At 48.1% G+C, this 21,175-nt stretch overlaps 1 protein-coding gene across 1 annotated transcript; it reads right to left on the reverse strand.

Annotated features, from left to right (window-relative positions):
- Positions 1-14,203: 14,203 nt before the first annotated feature.
- LOC135892510 (phospholipase A2 inhibitor 31 kDa subunit-like) lies at positions 14,204-20,265 on the reverse strand. The gene is made up of 5 exons (XM_065420302.1): positions 20,047-20,265; positions 19,619-19,735; positions 17,082-17,234; positions 15,866-16,006; positions 14,204-14,377 (listed from the first exon to the last, which is right to left on the reverse strand). The coding sequence occupies exons 1-5, from the start codon at positions 20,072-20,074 to the stop codon at positions 14,262-14,264; spliced, it is 555 nt and encodes a 184-aa protein (XP_065276374.1). The 5' UTR covers positions 20,075-20,265; the 3' UTR covers positions 14,204-14,261.
- Positions 20,266-21,175: the final 910 nt, after the last annotated feature.

A 21,175-nucleotide genomic window follows, 5' to 3' on the forward strand; every position in this document is an offset into this window, starting at 1 on the left:
GTCAATGGCTTTGACAAAGTTCTTCATCAGACCCAGCTTGATGTGTAAGGGTGATAACAAAATCTTCCTTGATTCAACAAATGGTGGATGCTGAACACTTTTCCTCCCAGGCTCCAATGACTGTCGGAGTGGCCAATCTTTCTTGATGTAGTGGGAATCTCTTGCACGACTATCCCATTCGCAGAGAAAACAGCAGTACTTCGTGTATCCAGTCTGCAGACCAAGCAAGAGAGCAACAACCTTCAAATCGCCACAAAGCTGCCACTGATGTTGGTCATAGTTTATGCACCTCAAAAGTTGTTTCATGTTGTCATAGGTTTCCTTCATATGGACTGCATGACCAACTGGAATTGATGGCAAAACATTGCCATAATGCAGTAAAACAGCTTTAAGACTCGTCTTCGATGAATCAATGAACAGTCTCCACTCATCTGGATCGTGAACGATGTTGAGGGCTGCCATCACACCATCGATGTTGTTGCAGGCTACAAGATCACCTTCCATGAAGAAGAATGGGACAAGATCCTTTTGACGGTCACGGAACATGGAAACCCTAACATCACCTGCCAGGAGATTCCACTGCTGTAGTCTGGAGCCCAACAGCTCTACCTTACTCTTGGGTAGTTCCAAATCCCTGACAAGGTCATTCAGTTCACCTTGTGTTATGAGGTGTGGTTCAGAGGAGGAGGATGGGAGAAAATGTGGGTCCTGTGACATTGATGGTTCAGGACCAGAAGTTTCATCCTCTTCCTCTTCCTCGTCTGACTCAAGTGAGAATGATTCTGGTGCATCAGGAACCGGCAGTCCTTCTCCGTGGGGTACTGGGCGTATAGCTGATGGAATGTTTGGATAATGCACAGTCCACTTTTTCTTCTTTGACACACCTTTCCCAACTGGAGGCACCATGCAGAAGTAACAATTGCTGGTATGATCTGTTGGCTCTCTCCAAATCATTGGCACTGCAAAAGGCATAGATTTCCTTTTCCTGTTCAACCACTGGCGAAGATTTGTTGCACAAGTGTTGCAGCATATGTGTGGGGCCCACCTCTTGTCCTGATCTCCAATTTTGCAGCCAAAATAAAGGTGATAGGCTTTCTTAACCATAGTGGTTATACTGCGCTTTTGTGATGCAAAAGTCACTTCACCACAAACATAGCAGAAGTTATCTGCACTGTTCACACAAGTACGAGGCATTTCTGCTCACTTTGGCTAAACAGAAATGTGTCCCTTTGCAAAATCGAACACTGACAAATAAGAGAGCACGACACTGTATGATTTCTAGAGCTGACATAGGGCAATTTGTTCAGCAGAGTGATGTAAGCTTCATTATGATTGCATCATCCATGACTTCTAGGAATAAAATGATGCAATTCATATCATGTATGACGCAATACCAGCTTCAGATTGCATCATTCATTGTTTTGCCTAAAAAGCAAGTACTGTCCAAACCGAGTCATAGATTTATTCATAGATCCAGTCAAAGATGTGTTTTAGTCATTTCTGGTTTAAATTGAGATCCCTTCCCTTTATAACTCACTTATCCTCCGCCATTCCAAAGTCAAGGGTCGTATATACTGACCCAATAGCATATCTTGAAAACTAGAGCCAATCAACAATTTTAAGCATCATTTTCGTTCTCAGTGACCCAGAATTAGTAAAGTTTGACTACATTTATTTCAGAAGCATTTTGGCTGTAGAGCAGTGTAATGGAAGGCCAAGGCCCAGCACCCTCGAACCGTTGACCCATTTTCTTCTCTCCGGTGGCCAGCCTCTCCTCCTCCAGAGTTGGCTACCTCCGGAGAGATAGAAGGAGAACCCATAGATTATTTGTCTGCATACTCTACAAATTACTCGTCATGACGCCAACCGGCCCCATGCGTAGTCATAGCCCCTTTAGGCAGGGATGCAAGTGGGAGACCCACAGTATCTGCAGTGGTGGGGGGCCACCACAGGAATTTTATTATAGATACGGGGGCAGCAATTAGCATTATCCATGTCAAGGATCCTAGATCCTCTTCTCTGTCATCAGGGCATACGGAAACACTTGCAACTTTTGCAAGCAATCAGCTTGTTACCACACTTTCTAAATCCACGGACGTACAGATAGGTCACCTAAGAAAGGTTCATACCTTTGTGTTGATGAAATTAGCAGACCCAAGAAATTGCCTGTTGGAAACTGATTTCCTATACAAACAGGGATGTGTTCTTGATTTGGGTAACCAATTGTTGTGTCTGACCATAGAACAGGCAAAGGATGACCCACCAGTGATCATACCTGAGTGTGGCATGGTGTCCCCAGTGGAGGACTCTGAACACATTTATGGTAGCCTATGCAACCTTTACTCTGCCCCTTGCGTATCTGGCCCGGACACTGAAGGAGGCAGGGGAAATATGGAAAAAACAGGAGTTGTTTGGTTTTAATCATTATTTATTATTTGTAGCTCTTGTCCCCTAACAGCCCTACTCTACTTGCGCTACATTGATGTCATCTTCATCATCTGGACCCATGGGAAGGAAGAATTCCACCAGGATTTCAACAATTTCCAACCCGCCATCAATCTCAGCCTGGACCAGTCCGCACAAGAGATCCACTTCCTGGACACTACAGTGCAAATAAGCGATAGTCACATAAACACCACCCTATACCGGAAACCTACTGACCGCTATACTTACCTACATGCCTCCAGCTTTCACCCAGACTACATCACACAATCCATTGTCTACAGCCAAGTTCTAAGATACAACCGCAGTTGCTCCAATCCCTCAGACAGAGACAAACTCCTACAGGATCTCTATCAAGCATTCTTAAAACTACAATACCCACCTGTTGAAGTGAAGTGAAGAAACAGATTGACAGAGCCAGAAGAGTACCCAGAAGTCACCTACTACAGGACAGGCCCAACAAAGAAAATAACAGAACACCACTAGCTGTCAGCTTCAGCCCCCAACTAAAACCTCTCCAGCGCATCATCAAGGACCTACAACCTATCCTGAAGGACGATCCATCCCTCTCACAGATCTTGGGAGACAGGCCAGTCCTTGCTTACAGACAGCCCCCCAACCTGAAGCAAATACTCACCAGCAACTAGACATCACACAACAAAAACAAAAACACTAACCCAGGAACCTATCCCTGCAACAAACCCTGTTGTCAATTCTGTCCACATATCTATTCAAGGGACACCATCATAGGACCTAACCAAATCAGCCACACCATCGTTCACCTGCACATCTACCAATGTGATATATGCCATCATGTGCCAGCAATGCCCCTCTGCCATGTACATTGGCCAAACTGGACAGTTTCTACACAAAAGAATAAATGGACACAAATCAGATGTCAAGATTTATAACATACAAAAACCAGTCGGAGAACACTTCAACCTCCCTGGTCACTCAATTATAGACCTAAAAGTTGCAATTCTTCAACAAAAAAACTTCAAAAGCAGACTTCAACGAGAAACTGCAGAACTGGAATTAATTTGCAAACTGGACACCATTAAATTAGGCTTGAATAAAGACTGGGAGTGGATGGGTCATTACACAAACTAAAAACTATTTCCCCATGCTAATTTCCCCCCTACTGTTACTCACACCTTCTTGTCAACTGTTTGAAATAGGCCATCCTGATTATATTTTCCACTCCATGCTTCTGATGAAGTGGGTTTTAGCCCATGAAAGCTTATGCCCAAATAAATTTGTTAGTCTCTAAGGTGCCAGAAGTACTCCTCGCTCTTTTTGAAAACTGGAGTAATAGAAATGGGATGGAATTTAATAGTGTAAAGTACAAGATCATGCACTTAGGGATTAGTCAGAATTTTTGCTATAAACTGGGGGCGTATCAGTTGGAAGCAAAGGAGGAAGAGAAAGAGTTGGGTGTGTTGGTCGATCACAGGTTGACTATGAGCCGCCAAGGTGATGCAGCTATGAAAAAGGCTAATGCAATCTTAGGAAGCATCAGGCAAGGGATTTTCAGTAGAGATAGCAAAGATACCATTATACAAGGCACTGGTGAGATCTCATCTGGAACACTGTGTGCAGACCTAGTCTCCCGTGTTCAAGAAAGATGAATTCAAACTGGAACAGGTGCAGAGAAGGGCTACGAGGATGATCCGAAAAATGGAAAACCTGCCTTATGAGAGGAGACTTAAGGAGCTTGCCTTCTTTAGCCTAACCAAACAAAGGCTGAGGGGAGATATGATCGGTCTCTATAAATACACCAGAGGGATAAATACCAGGGAGGGGAAGTTTAAGTTCCACGCCAGTGGTGCACAAGAACAAATGGATATAAACTGGCCATCAATAAATGTTGGCTTGAAGTTAGGTAAAAGTTTCTAACCATCAGAGGAATGAAGTTCTGGAGCAGCCTTCCAAGGGCAGCAGTGGGGGCAAAAAAACTAACTAGCTTCAAGACTGAGCTTGATAAGTTTATGAAAGGGATGTTAGGCTGAGACAATGGCATGTGGCCCATCTGCCACTGCTAGTAGCAAGTATCTCCAGCCATTAGTGGAAGAGCTGGGATAGGACTGGTCTTTGGGCTTGCAATTCATTGTCCCTTCCCCTTGGTGCCAGGGCACTGTTTCTCATTTGGCTTCCCAATCTTGTGTGCAGTATTGTGAGTCTGCCTGCAACAAGGGCCAAAATCACGTTACGATAAATTTACAAGAGTGAGTAAACTGTCGTTCCTCTAGGCCAGTGGTTCTCAAACTGTGGGTCGGGACCCCAAAGTGGATCATGACCCCATTTTAATGGGGTTGCCAGGGCTGGCATTAGACTTGCTGGGGCCCAGGGCTGAAGTCCAAGCCCCACCGCCCAGGGCCAAAACTGGCTGGGCTCAGGTTACAGGCAGTTGGGCTCGGGCTTTGGCCCCCCTGCTTGGGTGGACTCAGGCTTCGGTAATCCCTCCTGGGGTCACATAGTAAGTTTTTGTTGCCTGAAGAGGGTCGCGGTGTAATGAAGTTTGAGAACCGCTGCTCTAAGCCATAGCGCCTTAGCATATGATCCAAGTGCCCCAGATTAGTTGTGTTGTCTTGTCTCTTCTATCTCTGGACGTGACCGCCCATCACATTCACTGACCAACAGGGCACATAGGATTCCAAAGCTACCCCCTTGGAGCTGGGGCTGGGAATGCCTGTGTATCCCCGACCCTTGTGTCACCGCCTCTGCGGTCAGTTTCTGTTAAAGAGACTGACACACAAAGAGCACCAATGCTCATGTTATTTTGTGGGGAGGAGGATTATTTGCTGGCAATGAAGGGACAATTTGTCATTTTTGCCAAATAGTGATTTATACTGAGATAATTCAAGACATAGAAACAGTCCAAAATGTTTATTTATTTAAAAGAATCAAATCATTTCCAGAGCCCAGCCAGACATTCCATGCACAGGAAATCATGTCATAGTTCTCACTATAAACAGAAAGCTATGATTTCACAAAACCACTGCTTCGTTAGTTTCACCTTCATTAATTAACGGACAAGCAGAGGGGCTGCCAGAGTGGGTGAGACTAGGGTCCCTCTAGCTCAGAATCCTGTCTCTGACAATGGCCATCACCAGCTGCTCCGGAGGAAGGAGCAAGGGGCCCGCAGGAGCAGTTATGGGACATGCCCTAGGAAATGGCTCACGCTGATCCCTTTAACTAGAGGTTGGTTCATGCCCTGAATCAGGAAGTTTCTATCCCTTCCAAAATTCTGGGGTGGTTTTTGTCTGTTTTTTTTTGTTTCAATCTTTCCTATTATATTTCTGGATAGTCAGGTCCTCCATATAAACATCCAGATTTTTTCTGAACCCTGCTAATCCTGTGCCTCCATATCTTTTGGCCCAGAACAATCTCAAACCAAGATCTATTGACACAGTGCAGCCAAGAGGATCTGAGCCCCATCATTGCCAAGAGGCGTTGGAGATGGATCGGTCATGTGATTCCATCACCAGAGTAGCAATAAGACGGACACCTGAAGGCAAGCAAAAACGAGGCTGCCCGAAAACAACATGGCGAAGAGCTGTGGAAGCGGAGCTGAAAAACCTGGGGCACAGCTGGGGAACCATTGAAAGACTTGCCGGAAACAGACAGGAGTGGAGGAGCTTCATCACTGCCCTAAACGCCAGAGGCGTAATGGGAACATAATGACGATGGTGAGGGCCAGATGTTAGCTTTGCAGATGCAATTCTCTCGTATGAATCGGGCAGCAAAAAACAATGTTATGAAAGAAAGTCCAGAGAGCTTTGTCAATGGGCATGAATAATTTTAATGCATTTATTTGAGAAAAATTCTCAATGGAATGCAATAAAGAATGAGGCAGACAGATTCTGCCCTCTTGCCTGTAGTCAGACATGCCATTATTAATTAGGAGTATTCTGACATGCGTTGCCATCATGCCCAAAGGAACTAGTCAGGATCAGGACGTTGCTGTGCTGTATACTACACAAACACACAGGTAGGGCTGGTCACTGTCCCAACGACCTCTAATGACAAGTCTGTTACAGTTTTACTGAATAGCAGCTAATGAGTCAATGCAAAGTGCTGTTGCCTTCTCACAGGAAAGGCAGAAATTCGGGGCCTGGCTCTGCCTTGTGCCATCACTTATGGCTGTGCACAGTGGTTGTAATGCTCTATCCTGCAGTTTGGTAGCAAATGACAAGCTCCTGGTGGCACAGGGGGACTGTCAGCTATCCCAGGCTCTTCAAAGCTGGGTTCGAGTCCCCACAGCCCTATTGTGGGGGGAGGGATAGCTCAGTGGTTTGAGCATTGACCTACTAAGCCCAGGGCTATGAGCTCAATCCTTGAGGGGGCTGTTTAGGGATCTGGACCAAAAATTGGGGCTTGGGCCTGTGTTGGGGAGTAGACTAGATGACCTCCTGAGGTCCCTTCCAACCCTGATATTCTATGACACCCCCTTTGCACAGGTGCAAATAGCAACATCAGGACCACATATAACCCAGGGACACATAGCTATGTAACCGTTATGGTTTTGGGTTCTCTGTACCATACCTTTACATGGGATAGGAGCCTTTAGGAGATAGGAGCCTATAGGCTTCAGAGACAGCTGCCATTTTGTGCAGCAGAGTGGCTGCAGCTTGTTACAGAGGAGGCACACACTGTCATCTTGAAAGTCATTGTCACTAAAAGTATGCTGCTGCTTTTTGTGTTGGAAAACGTACATGAAGACAGCCACTGACTGTGCTATCATTCTGCTCTGGCCTCAGCAGTACCGGAAAGTCTCTCAGAGGGCTCCCTGCCATTCCAGTAACAGCAGGATTTGGAATCAGGACAGAACTGTACTTCCACCATTCAGTGGTGACTGAGCCATGGGACACGTGACTCAGCGACATAAGATGCTAGTTCTAAATCGACTGCACCTGGCAATAACAGAGAGCGCTTCTCTGAAATCTTGGCCTGACAATTCCAGACGTGTAATCTGTGCCCCATACACAACAGCTCATGTGCAGCATTGCCAAGTTTGGTCTATTTTGTTATTTTAATTCATGGTGACGCAGATCCTGGCACTTTCCAACCCGATTGCTTCAGCAATGCAGCCTGGTGGCTTTTGCAGCAGAACAGGAGGGACAGCTCAAAGCACAGCTCTGTGTGGAGCTGCATAATCTGGTTCTGATCTCTTGTGGCTGACGTGGGAGGCAACACAGCTCAGTATTTCTGCCTTTGCCAGAAGCACCAGTGCTGAGATAGATTTTCAAAGCATACAGCAGTGGGGAGCAGTACTGAGATGGGCCTTGATGTGAATTCATTTGTCTGGTTAATTTCGCCAGGGGCTTGAGATGTCAACTCCACATCCCAGGGAGCAGGAGTCAGCAAAGTGCCTGAAGCTTGCACGGCCCTAAGCAGTATTTTCTTTTACTCATGCCAGTAAAGAAATATTAAATCAGCCCCCGGAGCTTTCCACCTTGTTAGCACGCCATAGACTGGCAGGAAACAGACCTGCCCTGCTGGCCATTTCCAAACCAGAGTGTTTCAAATACACAGCAGGAAATGACGCAACACGAAATGAAATGTGTCCCGTGTAAAGCTCTGTGAAGCAGAGTCATAGACGCTCAAATGAAATGTTACCCGTGACATAGTGAGAGGGCCCCGTGGCTAAACAACAGAGTAAAAGCGGTCAGGGGCAAAAAGGCAGCCTTTAAAAATTGGAAGGCAAATCCTGCTGAGGAAAATAGAAAGGTGCATGAGCTCAGAGCAAGTGTAATGTGCTCCCATGCTGATGCTGCAGCATTTCACATCCATGTTCTCTCATCTGAATTGGGCCCATCACTGTAGTATCTGAGCGTCTCCCAGCAGAAAATAATGGCATCCAGGGCCTCTCTGTCTTTCTTCCCTGCTTGCCATAGGCAGCCTCTGGCTGCTCCTGAATGCAGAAGAGCAGGAGTGTGGTGCTGGCAACAATGATGGGATTTGCATTAGCTTTAAAGGCAGCCAGGCTGGCCATCCTGGTTTCCTCTGCCAGCGAGCTGCGCAGTCTGGGTCTGGTTCCCGTGAGGACTCTGTCAAACCCAATTGTTAGTCTCCCCCCGTCAGTTAGCAGCTGTTGTGGGAAGTCATGGCTGAGGAGGAAGAAAGCCGATATCTCAGGCAGGTGGGGCCAGTGTCAAGCAGGGCTTTGAAAGTGAGGGCAAGTGGCCTAAACTCTGTGTTCAATGGGGAGCCAGAGCAAACAGCAAAGAAGCCGTGCTGCACTGTGAACCAAGCGGTGCATTCTCAGAGCTCGGCCTCCATTTCCTAAAGACAGAGAACTGCAGCAGTCTTATCAGGGCATTTACCACCTAACTCTGTGGCCAGCTCAGCAGCTGATAAGATCAGGTGTGATCTGCTCACGGGCAGCAGATAGATGGGAGGGTGTTCTGCTGGGGGAGGGTGCAGGAGCAGGGCAGAATCAGACTGGCCTGCACAGATGCAGACGGTTCAGCTAAATGGGATTCCCAGCGGTGATGTGGGTATTTTGGTGCAGGTCTGTGTGGATGGTCTGACGGTGGAATAAACCTGGCTTAGGGTGGAGTCAGCTATGGCTGGTAACAAACCCAATTTAGCTAACTCCATTCTAGCCACGTTGCTTCCAAGATAGGAGTGTCCACACAGCCTGGCACAGGAATACCCGCTCCGGTTAAACCAGCACAGGAGGCGCCCAAGGCCATGGGCCCATCTAGCTTTCTAGGGCCAAGGGATGGGCTTGCTCTGGCAGAGTTCTCCAAAGAATTCCCCTCTTACTGCCAGAGTCAACTCCGCCTCATGTGGGGTGGCTGCTGTCGCTCCTCTCACCCCAGTGCTGATGTTGGCCAGGCAGCAAGAGGCCTAAGAGACAGGGCAGGTAACGTTGGCCACGAAGCCAGAGCAAAGCTAGGTGTGGTCTGTGCCCTGCTGGCCCCTCAGCCTGGGCATCTTGGCAGCACAGGTCTCCTGCAGATGCTGAATGGGGAGGGCAGTGGATGAGCCCCAGGAGATGGGAGTCCTGGAGGTTGAGGAGTAGTTGCCCAGAATGGCCCTGGGCTTCGGTCAGAGATGAAAGGCTGGAGACCTGCAGCAGGAGCAGAGTGGCTGCACCCCTGGCCTGTGGGCAGGAGCCGGTCACTCAGAGCCCAAGGGCTGGAGCCTGGTAGGGACAGGGCAGGAGCTGCTCTCAAAGTGGGGGAGCACTCAGTTTGCACAGGCGGAATAAGCAGACCTGCTGTCAGGTGCAGCGCTGGGTCTATGCCTTAGTCACCAGGATTCACAGAGCCTCCTCCTGCAGTACAAACACCTCATCCCCAGCCCCACCCCAGAACCTGCAGCCCTAGCCAGAGCCCTCACACCCCCATTGCCGCCCAACCCCCTGCCCCAGCCCAGTGAGTGTGAGTGAGGGTGGGGGAGAGCGAGCCACCAAGGGAAGGGGAATGTAGTGAGTGGGGGATGGGGCCTCGGGGGAATGGACGGGGCAGCGGGCGGGGCCTCAGGGAAGGGGCGGGTCTAGGGTGTTTGGTTTTGTGAGATTAGAAAGTTGGCAACACTCACACACACACACACACACTGCAGGGCTCAGCCCCTCCAGCAGGGGGCCGTAGGGACAGAGACACACACACACACAGAGCAGGGCTCATCCCACACAGCAGGGACACACACACACACTTAAGGGCTTTGTCTGCACTAGAAGGAAAGGTGTGGTGTTGTTAACGTGTGTGAGGTTACCGGTGTTAACATCCTAACGCAGGCCAGGCCAGTTAGCAAGGCACCCCTTTTCCCCTAGTCCAGACAAAGCTTTGGCACGTTTCGAAGTCGCGAGGCTGCTCTCACCTTCCATTTTCTCACTGATCTGAAAGCTCGTCACAGGACGCACCCCCTGGATGACTGTCTGCCCCCTTCTTTGGAGCCCTGGTTCAGCAAAGCATTTCAAGGCCTGCAGAACTTTAAACCCCTGAGCAGCAAACTCACTGAAGTCTCGTGTTTAAAGTGATGCTTAAGCATTTTGTTACGGTATTGGGGAGTAGCAGTGTTAACCCACAAGACTCTCTGCCACTGGGATTGACAGTGTTAACCAGAGGGACTCCCTGCCACTGGGAATTAGCAGGGTTAACCAATGGGACTCCCTGCCATTTGATGGGAGCTGGTTGCAGATAGCATGAGACTACTTCCCAGGGTAGGAATTCAAACCTGCACCTCCCAAAACTCTGTTCCCAGCTCTGTACCAAAACCTCCCTCGCAGACTTTGGCCGACAGTTTCCAAAGCGGCCTGTAATTCACGTCCACCTGCTCTAGGAGCATGGCCAGTGGGAGAAGAGGCAGGAGTTGGTTGTGATGGATTTACGTAGTTTGGAAGGATACGATTTTCATCAGTAAATGTCGCTAAACATCAATTGCACCAGACACACCCAAACCAAGGAACAGATATTTGATAATAACAAAATTTTGTGATAGGCCTCGTAAGACAAATGCTTGTTGAGAACTTATTAGAGTTTGATTTTAGGCTCTTCACTTTGCAGATTTTGACAGGTGATGTTGACAATTTGTGCTTCAACTTTTTGAATCTCAACATTTACAGTTATGCAGATAAAAATACACAGGATCTTTTCAGGGGACAAGGTAATATGACATATTTATTATGAGAACACAAATTGATTTATAGCCAATACCTACATACGCAGAGAGAGAGAGAGCGCAAGGCTCCTTCCTTCCAGCAGGGGGCAGCAGAGACACACACACATACACACACACCCCCCCCAAATGTTCTGCAGCTGCTGTATAGTTACCAGTCCTGGACATAGCTTGAGTCTGTAGCTTGGGTTCGCAGCTCAGGACGGCTAACTGGCCAGGAACGCCGGGCACGAGGAAGAGCCGGTCTCTGTCCGGCACACAGCGATGCCCTTTGATGTTGTCAGCAGCACGTTACCCAAAGTCTCCCATCTCCCCCATCCTTTTTATAGGCTTTAGTTTGAACAAGAGTCTATGGGTCTGTCTGTATCACGTTGCCTCTGGGTACTGTGTGATTGATCACCCATCAATTGCAGATGTGACTTTCAGCCTCGGCCCTGGCTTTGATCTTGTTTCAATTGCACCTTTGTTCTTTTCTTTTGAAGTGGGCTCTTCTCACTTTGTCAGGGCTGTTGTCTGCCTTTCACTTTCAGGACAGGCTGGGGCCGGAGGTTGATTCTATTATCCATGCATACCTCATTCACACATCTGAACTAAGTTAATAAGGTTACAGCAGGGTTTTGCAAAATGGAGTGAGCATTTCCAAATGGAGTTTTGGTTACAATATGGAGTCTTATCAAAACCAGTGTCATGAACAATTTACAATGTTGGGAGGCAAACAGTCAACAGGAATTACATGTTAAAACAGTGACCCAAACAGCAAGGATCAGTGATCCAAGTAGCAATTGGATTGAAACTGCAAGAGCAGTCAAATGAACAGCTACGGCTCTAACAAGCGGACAGTAATTGAACCAAACTGCAGACTTTTTCAATGAGCGCGAACTGCGGGGACTTAACGAGCAGCTTTCTTGCCATTTAGCCAGTTATTGCGATAACCAGTTTTATGAATGAACTCTGTTTCATTCATAAAACTTTACTCATGAAATTCTGTTTGTTCATTTGATACAAAATAAAGTCTTAACATTAATAAATATTAATAAATATTAATAAAGTCTTAATAATAATAGTAATAAAATAAATTTCATTCTTCATCTCTACATTACTGTTATTAAATCACTATTGCTCCCCATCATTTCCCACAACTGTGAAAATTTAAATCTATAAAAATAGAAAAATGCTTAAAAATAAACATTGATATTATCCATTGAAATTTAAAAAAAGCTAAAAATAAAATTCAGCAAAGCCTAGATATAAAAAGATGCTTTATTGAGAATTTATAGCCCCCAGCCTGTGCTGCCTGATTTCACCACTAGGGGTCACTCTAAGACGAAACCGCTTCTTGTCAGACCCTCCCACTAGAATTAAATTTTTTCCCATTGAAATAAATACAAAATTTCCAAAAAATGTGGTTTCCGGTTTGTTTTATTCAGTGCAACAAAATAAAAGGGAAGTAAATCTGGCCGGGAGCCCAGAGTCCCTGAGAGGGGAGAGCGGCTGCAGAGAGGGGCAGACGCAAGTGGCAGGGGTGTCACTGAGGGCCCGTGGCCATTGCATTGGGTGGGAAATCAGGAGAGAAGCTGCAGCAGGAGGAGCCCAGCTGTGGCTGGGAAGAGGAGCCCGGCTGGTCCTGGAGTGGTGCTGGCTGTGTCGGAGGCTGCTGTGCATTTGGCCCTGGTTAGACCTGTACTGACCTCTCCAAAGATCTCTGAATCCACGTCTAACCAGTACCAGATGGTCACAGTAGTGCAGCCTTTCACGACAATCAATAGGGGGAGTTCATCTGTGTGGGTGGGAAAAGCAGGTGATCGGTGTCAGGGGAGCAGTGCCACTCCTTGAGCGGGACTAGGACTCATCGGCCTCCCCCTCCTCAGCTCTGCTCCTCAAGGCATTGCTGAGTTTCCCCACAGCCTCCATCTGCTCTGCTCCCCCCAGCCTGTCTGGCCCTGGATGGCCTCCCCCTTCTCCTCTGTTCTGACACTGTGCATCCATGAACAAATCACTGGCATCCCCGATCCACAGCCCACCAATGACACCCGGATTGGACCTGTATTAGCCCCACTGCTCATCTAGCAAAGCAGCAGCTCCGTGGGATTCTAAGAGGTTTTTGTGAAGAATTAAGGCACCATGTTGTGACTCAGGAAAACTAGGCTCAATTCCCAGCCCTGCCACAGCCTTCCTGTGTGACCTTGGGCAAGTCACCTCATCGCTCTGTGCTTCCGTTTCCCCATCTCTAAAACGGGGAGAATGCTCCTTCTTTTGCCTGTTTAGATCACAAGATCTTTGGGGCAAGGACTGTCACTATGAACTTGTTCAATGCCTGTGTCATAACTATAAAGGGAAGGGTGACAGCTCTCCTGTGTACAGTGCTATGGAATCCCTCCTAGCCAGAGACTCCAAATCCTTTTACCTGTAAAGGGTTAAGAAGCTCGGGTAACCTGGCTGACACCTGACCCCAAGGACCAATAAGGGGACAAGATACTTTCAAATCTGGGGGGGGGGGGAAAGGCTTTTGTGTGTGTCCTTTGTTTAAGGGGTTGTTCGCTCTTGGGACTGAGAGGGACCAGACATCAATCCAGGTTCTCCCCATCTTTCTAAACAAGTCTCTCTTATTTCAAAATTGTAAGTAAAAGCCAGGCAAGGCGTCTTAGATTTACTTTGTTTTCTCAACAAAGTAAATGTACCTTTTACCAGAGTGTTTATTTTTGTTTGCTGTACTTTGAACCTAAGACAGAAGAGGGGGGTCCTCTGAGCTCTTTAAGTTTGATTACCCTGTAAAGTTATTTTCCATACTGATTTTACAGAGATGATTTTTACCTTTTTCTTTCATTAAAAGCCTTCTTTTTAAGAACCTGATTGATTTCTCCTTGTTTTAAGATCCAAAGGGGGTTTGGATCTGTATTCACCAGGAGTTGGTGAAAGGAAAGAGGGGGGAAGGGTCAATTTCTCCTTGTTTTAAGATCTAAAAGGGGTTTGGATCTGTATTCACCAGGAGTTGGTGAAAGGAAGGAGGGGGGAAGGGTCAATTTCTCCTTATTTAAGATCCAAGGAGTTTGGATCTGTATTCACCAGGGAATTGGTGAAGGTCTCTCAAGGCTACCCAGGAAAGGGAATTAGCTTTGGGATGGTGGCAGCGGACCAGAACTAAGCTGGTAGTTAAGCTTAGAAGTCTTCATGCAGGCCCCTACATTTGTACCCTAAAGTTCAAAGTAGGGATACAGCCTTGACAGCCTGGCACAAAAACGGTCTCCAATCTCGGTCGGTGTCTGTGCAGCACCTGGCATATCGAGGACTTCCAATACTAAGCCAGTCCCTACAACAAAGAGTTTACAGATTAAACTCTATATGGGCAAAAGGTGGAAAGGGAAAGAGGTGCAGAAAGGGAAATACAGTGACCCAGGATCACACAGGAGCCAGGGCTGAAAGTAGGACCCAGGTGTCCTGATGTGCAGCTGATACATTTACCTGGTGGACCCCACGCAGCATCCTGTCCTACAGTAGGAATTTGGGGAAAGATGTGAGACCTGGGGGTCCAAAGGTCCAGTGTGCCAGGCACAAATGGACTCTTGGAACAAGTGGTAAGTGATTTTCCTGCAAAAAGAACAGGAGTACTTGTGGCACCTTAGAGACTAACAAATTTATTTGAGCATAAGCTTTTGTGGGCTACAGCCCACTTCATTGGATGCACAGAATGGAACATATAGTGAGGAGATATATATACATACAGAACATGAAAAGGTGGAAGTTGCCCAACCAACTCTAAGAGGCTAATTAATTAAGATGCGCTATTATCAGCAGGAGGAAAAAAAACTTTTGTAGTGATAATCAAGATGGCCCATTTAAGACAGTTTGACAAGAAGGTGTGAGGATTCTTAACATGGGGAAATAGATTCAATGTGTGTAATGGCTCAGCCATTCCCAGTCTCTATTTAAGCCTAAATTGATAGTATCTAGTTTGCATATCAATTCCAACTCAGCAGTTTCTCGTTGGAGTCTGTTTTTGTAGCTTTTCTGTTGCAAAATTGCCACCTTCAAGTCTGTTACTGAGTGGCCAGAGAATGTTATGATTCCTGATGTCAGATTTGTGTCCATTTATTCTTTTGCGTAGAGACTGTTTGGCCAATTTGTTAGTCTCTAAGGTGCCACAAGTACTCCTGTTCTTTTTGCGGATACAGACTAACACAGCTGCTACTCTGAAACCTGATTTTCCTGGGAATCTCTAGGGTGAGATTAATGCACATTCCCCACCTCCACTTATTCAAAACCCAGCCTTGCGAAGCTATGGCGTAAGGAGGGGGCGGGTGTGTGCCGGTCACCTGTGACAAAGGCCCCAGGAGTGAATGAGCTATTCGTCGGGGCTATGGTGCTGAGTCTGATACCATTATGAACTTGTAACCACAAGGAAAACCCAGTTGTGGGTTTTGACCCAGGCTGGAGTTGAAGTGACCTTTCCAGCCTGCAGGTTCTGTCATTGTTTTCAATCCATGGTTTCTCCGTAGTGCTTTCAGAATGAAGGTGATGGCTTAGGACGCGCTGTGGGGTAGCTCACAGCTGTGGGCCGTGATGTTGTTCAACCCCCCGTGGAGAATGCGCAGCGCACGTGCTGGCCTGTTAGGCAGTCTGGCTTGCTGGGGCTATCACAGTGTCAGCAGGGGACTGTGCAGCCTTCAAGAAACCTCTGGCCAGGAGGAGCCAAGAGCCTAGGGTGGGTGTCCTTGTGGGACCACAGGTGCAGTTGCCCTGAACTGTGACTGAATTAAACAAAGGAAAAATAACCTGAGAATAAATGAATTGAAGTTACCCAGTGGTATAGTCCCAGCGATGTTGATGCATTTGGTCTCGGTTCCAGTACACTCCAGGGTCTTTCCACTGCATTCATCAGTGTGCATACCCACACAGGCTGGGCAGTGCAGGCCATTGGGTTCGGTGTCAGCCGGGGGCACTGGGAAGAAGCGGAGCAAATGCAGTCAGCTCGGGGGACGAGCCCCAGGAGGCGTCAGGGCAGGGTGAGCAGCACAGCTCAGCCCTGGGTGCCCCCTGCAGGGGGAGCTGTAGCTCTGGGGACGCCGGAGGCAACAGGGGCAGGGGAGAGGTTTGCAGCAGGGACCCCTGGCTCCTGCCACAGGTAGGGTCAGCTGGGTTCAAAGTTAGATCTTTGAGACCCATCCAGTTAATTCCCATCCACCCAGGGTCTCAGTGTTATTCCATGGGCCTCCCCCTGCAGGGTGGGAGGACTAGCCTCCGGAAGTTCATGTGGGGTAGGTTCCAGACAGCAGGTGGTGCAGAGGGATGGGGAGGAGAGAAGATGGGGTATGTACTGTGATAGCCCCAGACCAGTTGGGAACAGCAGAGTAGGAGAAGGGAGATATACTGGCCACTGGATATGTAGTTTTCTGTTCCCTGAGGGACCAGAGCTGGGGCTGCTCCACGTTAATAGACCACCTGACTCCAATTAACCTGCTAAGAGTCAGGTGAGGCAGTTAAGCACCTGACTCTAATTAAGGCCCCTCTGATGCTATAAAAGGGCTCACTTCAGTCAAGCCAGGGGGAGCCAGGGAGCCAGAGGAGAGGAAGTGTGTGTGTGTGAGGAACTGGGAGCAAGAGGTGTGCAAGAAGCTGAGAGTGAGTAGGCGTACTGCTGGAGGACTGAGAACTACAAGCATTATCAGACATCAGGAGGAAGGTCCGGTGGTGAGGACAAAGAAGGTGTTGGGAGGAGGCCATGGGGAAGTAGCCCAGGGAGTTGTAGGTGTCGTGCAACTGTACCAGGAGGCACTCTAGACAGCTGCAGTCCACAGGGCCCTGGGCTGGAACCCGGAGTAGAGGGCGGGCCCGGGTTCCCCCCAAACCTCCCAACTCCTGATCAAACACAGGAGGAATTGACCTGGACTATAGCTACTACCAGAGGGGAAGTTCTCTGGACTGTTTCCTGACCCACAGGGTGAATCCGTGAAGCGAGCAAATCCGCCAATAAGCGCAGGACCCACCAAGGTAGAGGAGGAACTTTGTCACAGTACCTTTAACAGTGGTTGGGCTGCAGTTGTCTCTCTCACAAGAGGAGATGCTGATCCTTGCTGTTATTGCCTTCCCAAAATTCATGGTCCTGGGGGTGGCTTTAATTTTGCTGGATGACGCACAGCGCTTGGAAATGTACTGCATCTTCTCTCTCACTGTACGGAAGGAGAAGCCTGAGATTTATTTCCCTTTCACTCCCACTACATTGCTGCCCTCCTCACAACGGCCATGTGCCATTATCCTTACTTTACCCATGGGTAAACTGAGGCATGGGGAGGGGGAAGGAAGTTCTGAAGGAACTCAAATATGAAATTGCAGAACCATTCACTGTGGTCTATAACCTATTGCTTAAATCAGCCTCTGAACCAGATGACTGGTAGGTAGCTAAAGTGACACCAATTTTTAAAAAAGGCTCCAAAGGAATCCTGGCAATTGCAGACTGGTAAGCCTAACTTCAAATTGGTAGAAACTATAGTAAAGAACAGAATTATCTGACACATGGATGAACACGATTTGTCGGGGAAGAGTCAACATGGTTTTTGTAAAGGGAAATCATGCTTCACCAATCTACTAGAATTCTTTGAGGGGGTCAACAAGCATGTGGACAAGGGGGATCCAGTGGATATAGTGTACTTAGATTTCCAGAAAGCCTTTGACAAGGTCCCTCACCAAAGGCTCTTAAGCAAAGTAATCTGCCATGGGATAAGAGGGAAGGTCCTCTCATGGATCGGTAACTGGTTAAAAGATAGGAAACAAAGGGTAGTAATAAACAGGCAGTTTTCAGAATGGAGAGAGGTAAATAGCAAGGTCCCCCAGGAATCTGTACTGGGACCAGTCCTATTCAATATATTCATAAATGATCTGGAAAAGGGGCAGTGGGGTGGTAAAGTTTTTACACTACACAAAATTACTCGATAGTTAAGCCCAAAGCAGACCGTGAAGAGTTACAAAGGAATCTCACTACACTGCATGACTGGGCAAGAAAATGGAAGATGTAATTCAATGTTGATGAGTGCCAAGTAATACACATTGGAAAACATCATCCCAACTATGCATACAAAATGATGGGGTCTAAATTCGCTGTTACCACTCAAGAAAGAGATCTTGGAGTCATTGTGGCTAGTTCTCTGAAAACATCCACTCAATGGGCAGCGGCCATCAAAAAAGCGAACAGAATGTTGGGAATCATTAAGAAAGGGATAGAACACCCACAAACCGATGAAATATTTTCATCGATGCTGATTGAAATTACAGATCAGCAAAATAGGAATAACGCTCTTCAGAACATATTAGAGTTTGACCTAAGGCTATTTATGCTGTATAATTTGGTAGCTGATGTTGACAGTTTGTGTTTTAAGGTTATAAAGCTTTAACTTACAGTCATGGGGCAAGTGTGCCCTGTCCCCTCTTCGGGTGGGAAGGGGTAATTACTTCCCCGCGGTCGCATCCTTATGACCAGTCTTTGTCTTTGAGGTAGTGAGGACTAAGCGAAAAAGTCAATATGGCCACTCTCCTCTCACGTTGTGCGGCCCAATGGCCAGGGTCAGTTACAGCAGCCCTTGTATTCAGGGCATTGCAGCCTGATGGCCAGAGTCAATATAACAGCCTCCCGACGTGGAACAGTGCGGCTTAGCAGCCAGAGTCAATATCATGGCCTCCAGACAGGGAGCAGTGTGGTCTAGCGGCCAGTACCTGGTGGGTTGCCACTAGGTGGGGGCGGCGGCCTGGGTAGGGGGGCCTGGGACCACCCAACTCCACCTGGCCCTGAACCAGGGCCCTAACAGTGCTGAAGTGGTCCGCCACTGGGTCAGCGGGGAATCCCGCCGAAACACACTGACCTCACTCGGGTGGGAGATACCACTCGTTCACCCTCCCAAAGCCACAGTCCATGGGGTATCGGGGTCTCCGGGCTCCTCAGCGTGGATGATTCCCTTGGACTCTGCTGGCCACAGACTTCCAGTCTGCCTCTCAGGATCTCCAGCTCCCGCAGACAAGGGCTGGGACTGCTCTTCAGCTGGAGCCTGTGCCCAAGGTCCTTCCCCTCCGGTGGCCAGCTCTCAATGAGCTGAGCTGCTCCCTTTTATACCTAGTCTCCAGATGGAGCATGCCCAGCAAGGCCATGGGGGCGTGGCCTCTTCAGCCCAGAGGGTGGCGTAAACCCTCACCGTACCAGTGCGGGACAAGTGTGCCCCATCACACTTATTGAATCTCAACATCTGCTGTCATTAAATAATTATTGTCTGAACCCCCTGCCCCATCATTTCCCACAACTGAAAATTTCAATGGACTCCTCATGCACCATACGGGAACCGGGCGCCTGACCCGTGGTCTGTGGAGACCACTGGGAGTTTGGCATCGCAATGCTGAGCCTAAGTCCTCTTCAGGGAGCTAGCCACATGGTCTGGTATAGAACCCAGGTGTTCTGGCTCCCAGTCAACCCCTGTTGAGACAAATCCACCAAACTGCCTGATAGGACCCAGGCGTCCTGGCTCCCCAGCCTGTTTGCTGACCCATGTTGGTTAGGGTCCATCTCACCTACCCAATGTGAATTTGATTAGAACAAAGCCACAAGTGTCTTCCCCAGCACTGCAGGTCTGTAGGTCGCCCGTGCAGCTGGTTCCTGGTCCATCGCAAACCTCACACTGCAGACAGGCCCCTAGAGAAGGAGAGAGAACATGAGCCACCTGGATTTGTCCCTCCCTCACCTTCCCTTGGGTTTGATTGACACCAGATGGGGATCTGGCCCCACTGACTCCAGTGCAGCTACAGTGACAGACCCCAAGCTGAGGAGCAGACAGAAATCCAGTTCCTAAAATCTTGTGCTCTCCTTACTCAGATTCAAATCTGGTTCCTTCCAGACAAACTCGCAGTGGAAGGTCCTCTTTCCAAAATCTCCTTGTTCATTGGCCAGCTGGGGAATTTAACCAGTCAGGGCACGTTTTCAGGGATTCCAACTCCAACCATTACCTCCCAGTTCCAGGATTGGTTCACTCATCGCCACGGGAACTTGGAACTTCCAGGCATCTCCTCAGGGGCTGTTTCCATTCAGACCTGGCCCCTGTTATTCTGCTGCTGCTTTGTAGTTACTTTAATAAACCATTTCAAGCAACAGGCTGTGCTGGGCTTTTGTTACATGGGAGAAGTTAGGAAATCAGCCTCTGTAGAAGCAGAGCCCCACTCATCCGTAGCCAGGAGAGCAGCGAGGATGCAGATGACAAGAGAAGCCTCCATGGTGATGGGGAAGCAGTAGATCGGTGCTGGGGTCCGTGATGCAGCCAAATCTCCAGCTGGGGGATTAATCACGGATGGGCTGAAATGAGATCAGACGAGGGATTGGAATGTATTGGAGACAATTTTTTATTTCAGAAGGTGGAGAAAGCTACAGGGAAGAGGGGCTGAGTCGCCTCCAGGATGTAGGGCTGACTGTAAAAGTTGGGACATGCAAGGTGGGGATGGCAGAGGTGCCATACCTGGGCCACAAGGTGGGGATCGGCTGCCTAAAGCCAGAGCCATGACAAATAGGGAGGAATGGGTTGAGAATTTGAAAGTGGAAGGCGGATGGGTGAAAGTGATCATGAAATGGTAGAGTTAATGATTCTAAGGAATGGTAGGAGGGAGAACAGCACAATAAAGACAATGGATTTCAAGAAGGCAGACTGTAGCAAACTCAGGGAGTTGGTAGGTAAAATCACATGGGAAGCAAGTCTAAGGGGAAAAACAACTGAAGACAGTTGGTAGTTTTTCAGAGAGACATTATTAATGAAGCGATGGGCTTAAATGACAGCAAAGGAGGTTTAGGTTGGACATTAGGGAAAACTTCCTAACTGTCAGGTTGATTAAGCACTGGAATAAATTGCCTAGGGAGGTTGTGGAATCTCCATCACTGGAGATTTTTAAGAGCAGGTTAGACAAACACCTGTCAGGGATGGTCTAGATAATACTTAGTCCTGCCATGATTGCAGGGAACTGGAATAGATGACCTCTTGAGGTCCATTCCAGTCCTATGATTCTATGATTCTATGCATGAGCTGGTTGACATGGTGGGTGGAATCTCAGAGCCATTTGCCAGAGTTCTGGGGTAGCCAAATTTCTAACC

The sequence above is a fragment of the Emys orbicularis genome, chromosome 20 (genome assembly GCF_028017835.1).
Source record: "Emys orbicularis isolate rEmyOrb1 chromosome 20, rEmyOrb1.hap1, whole genome shotgun sequence".
NCBI lineage: Eukaryota > Metazoa > Chordata > Testudines > Emydidae > Emys > Emys orbicularis.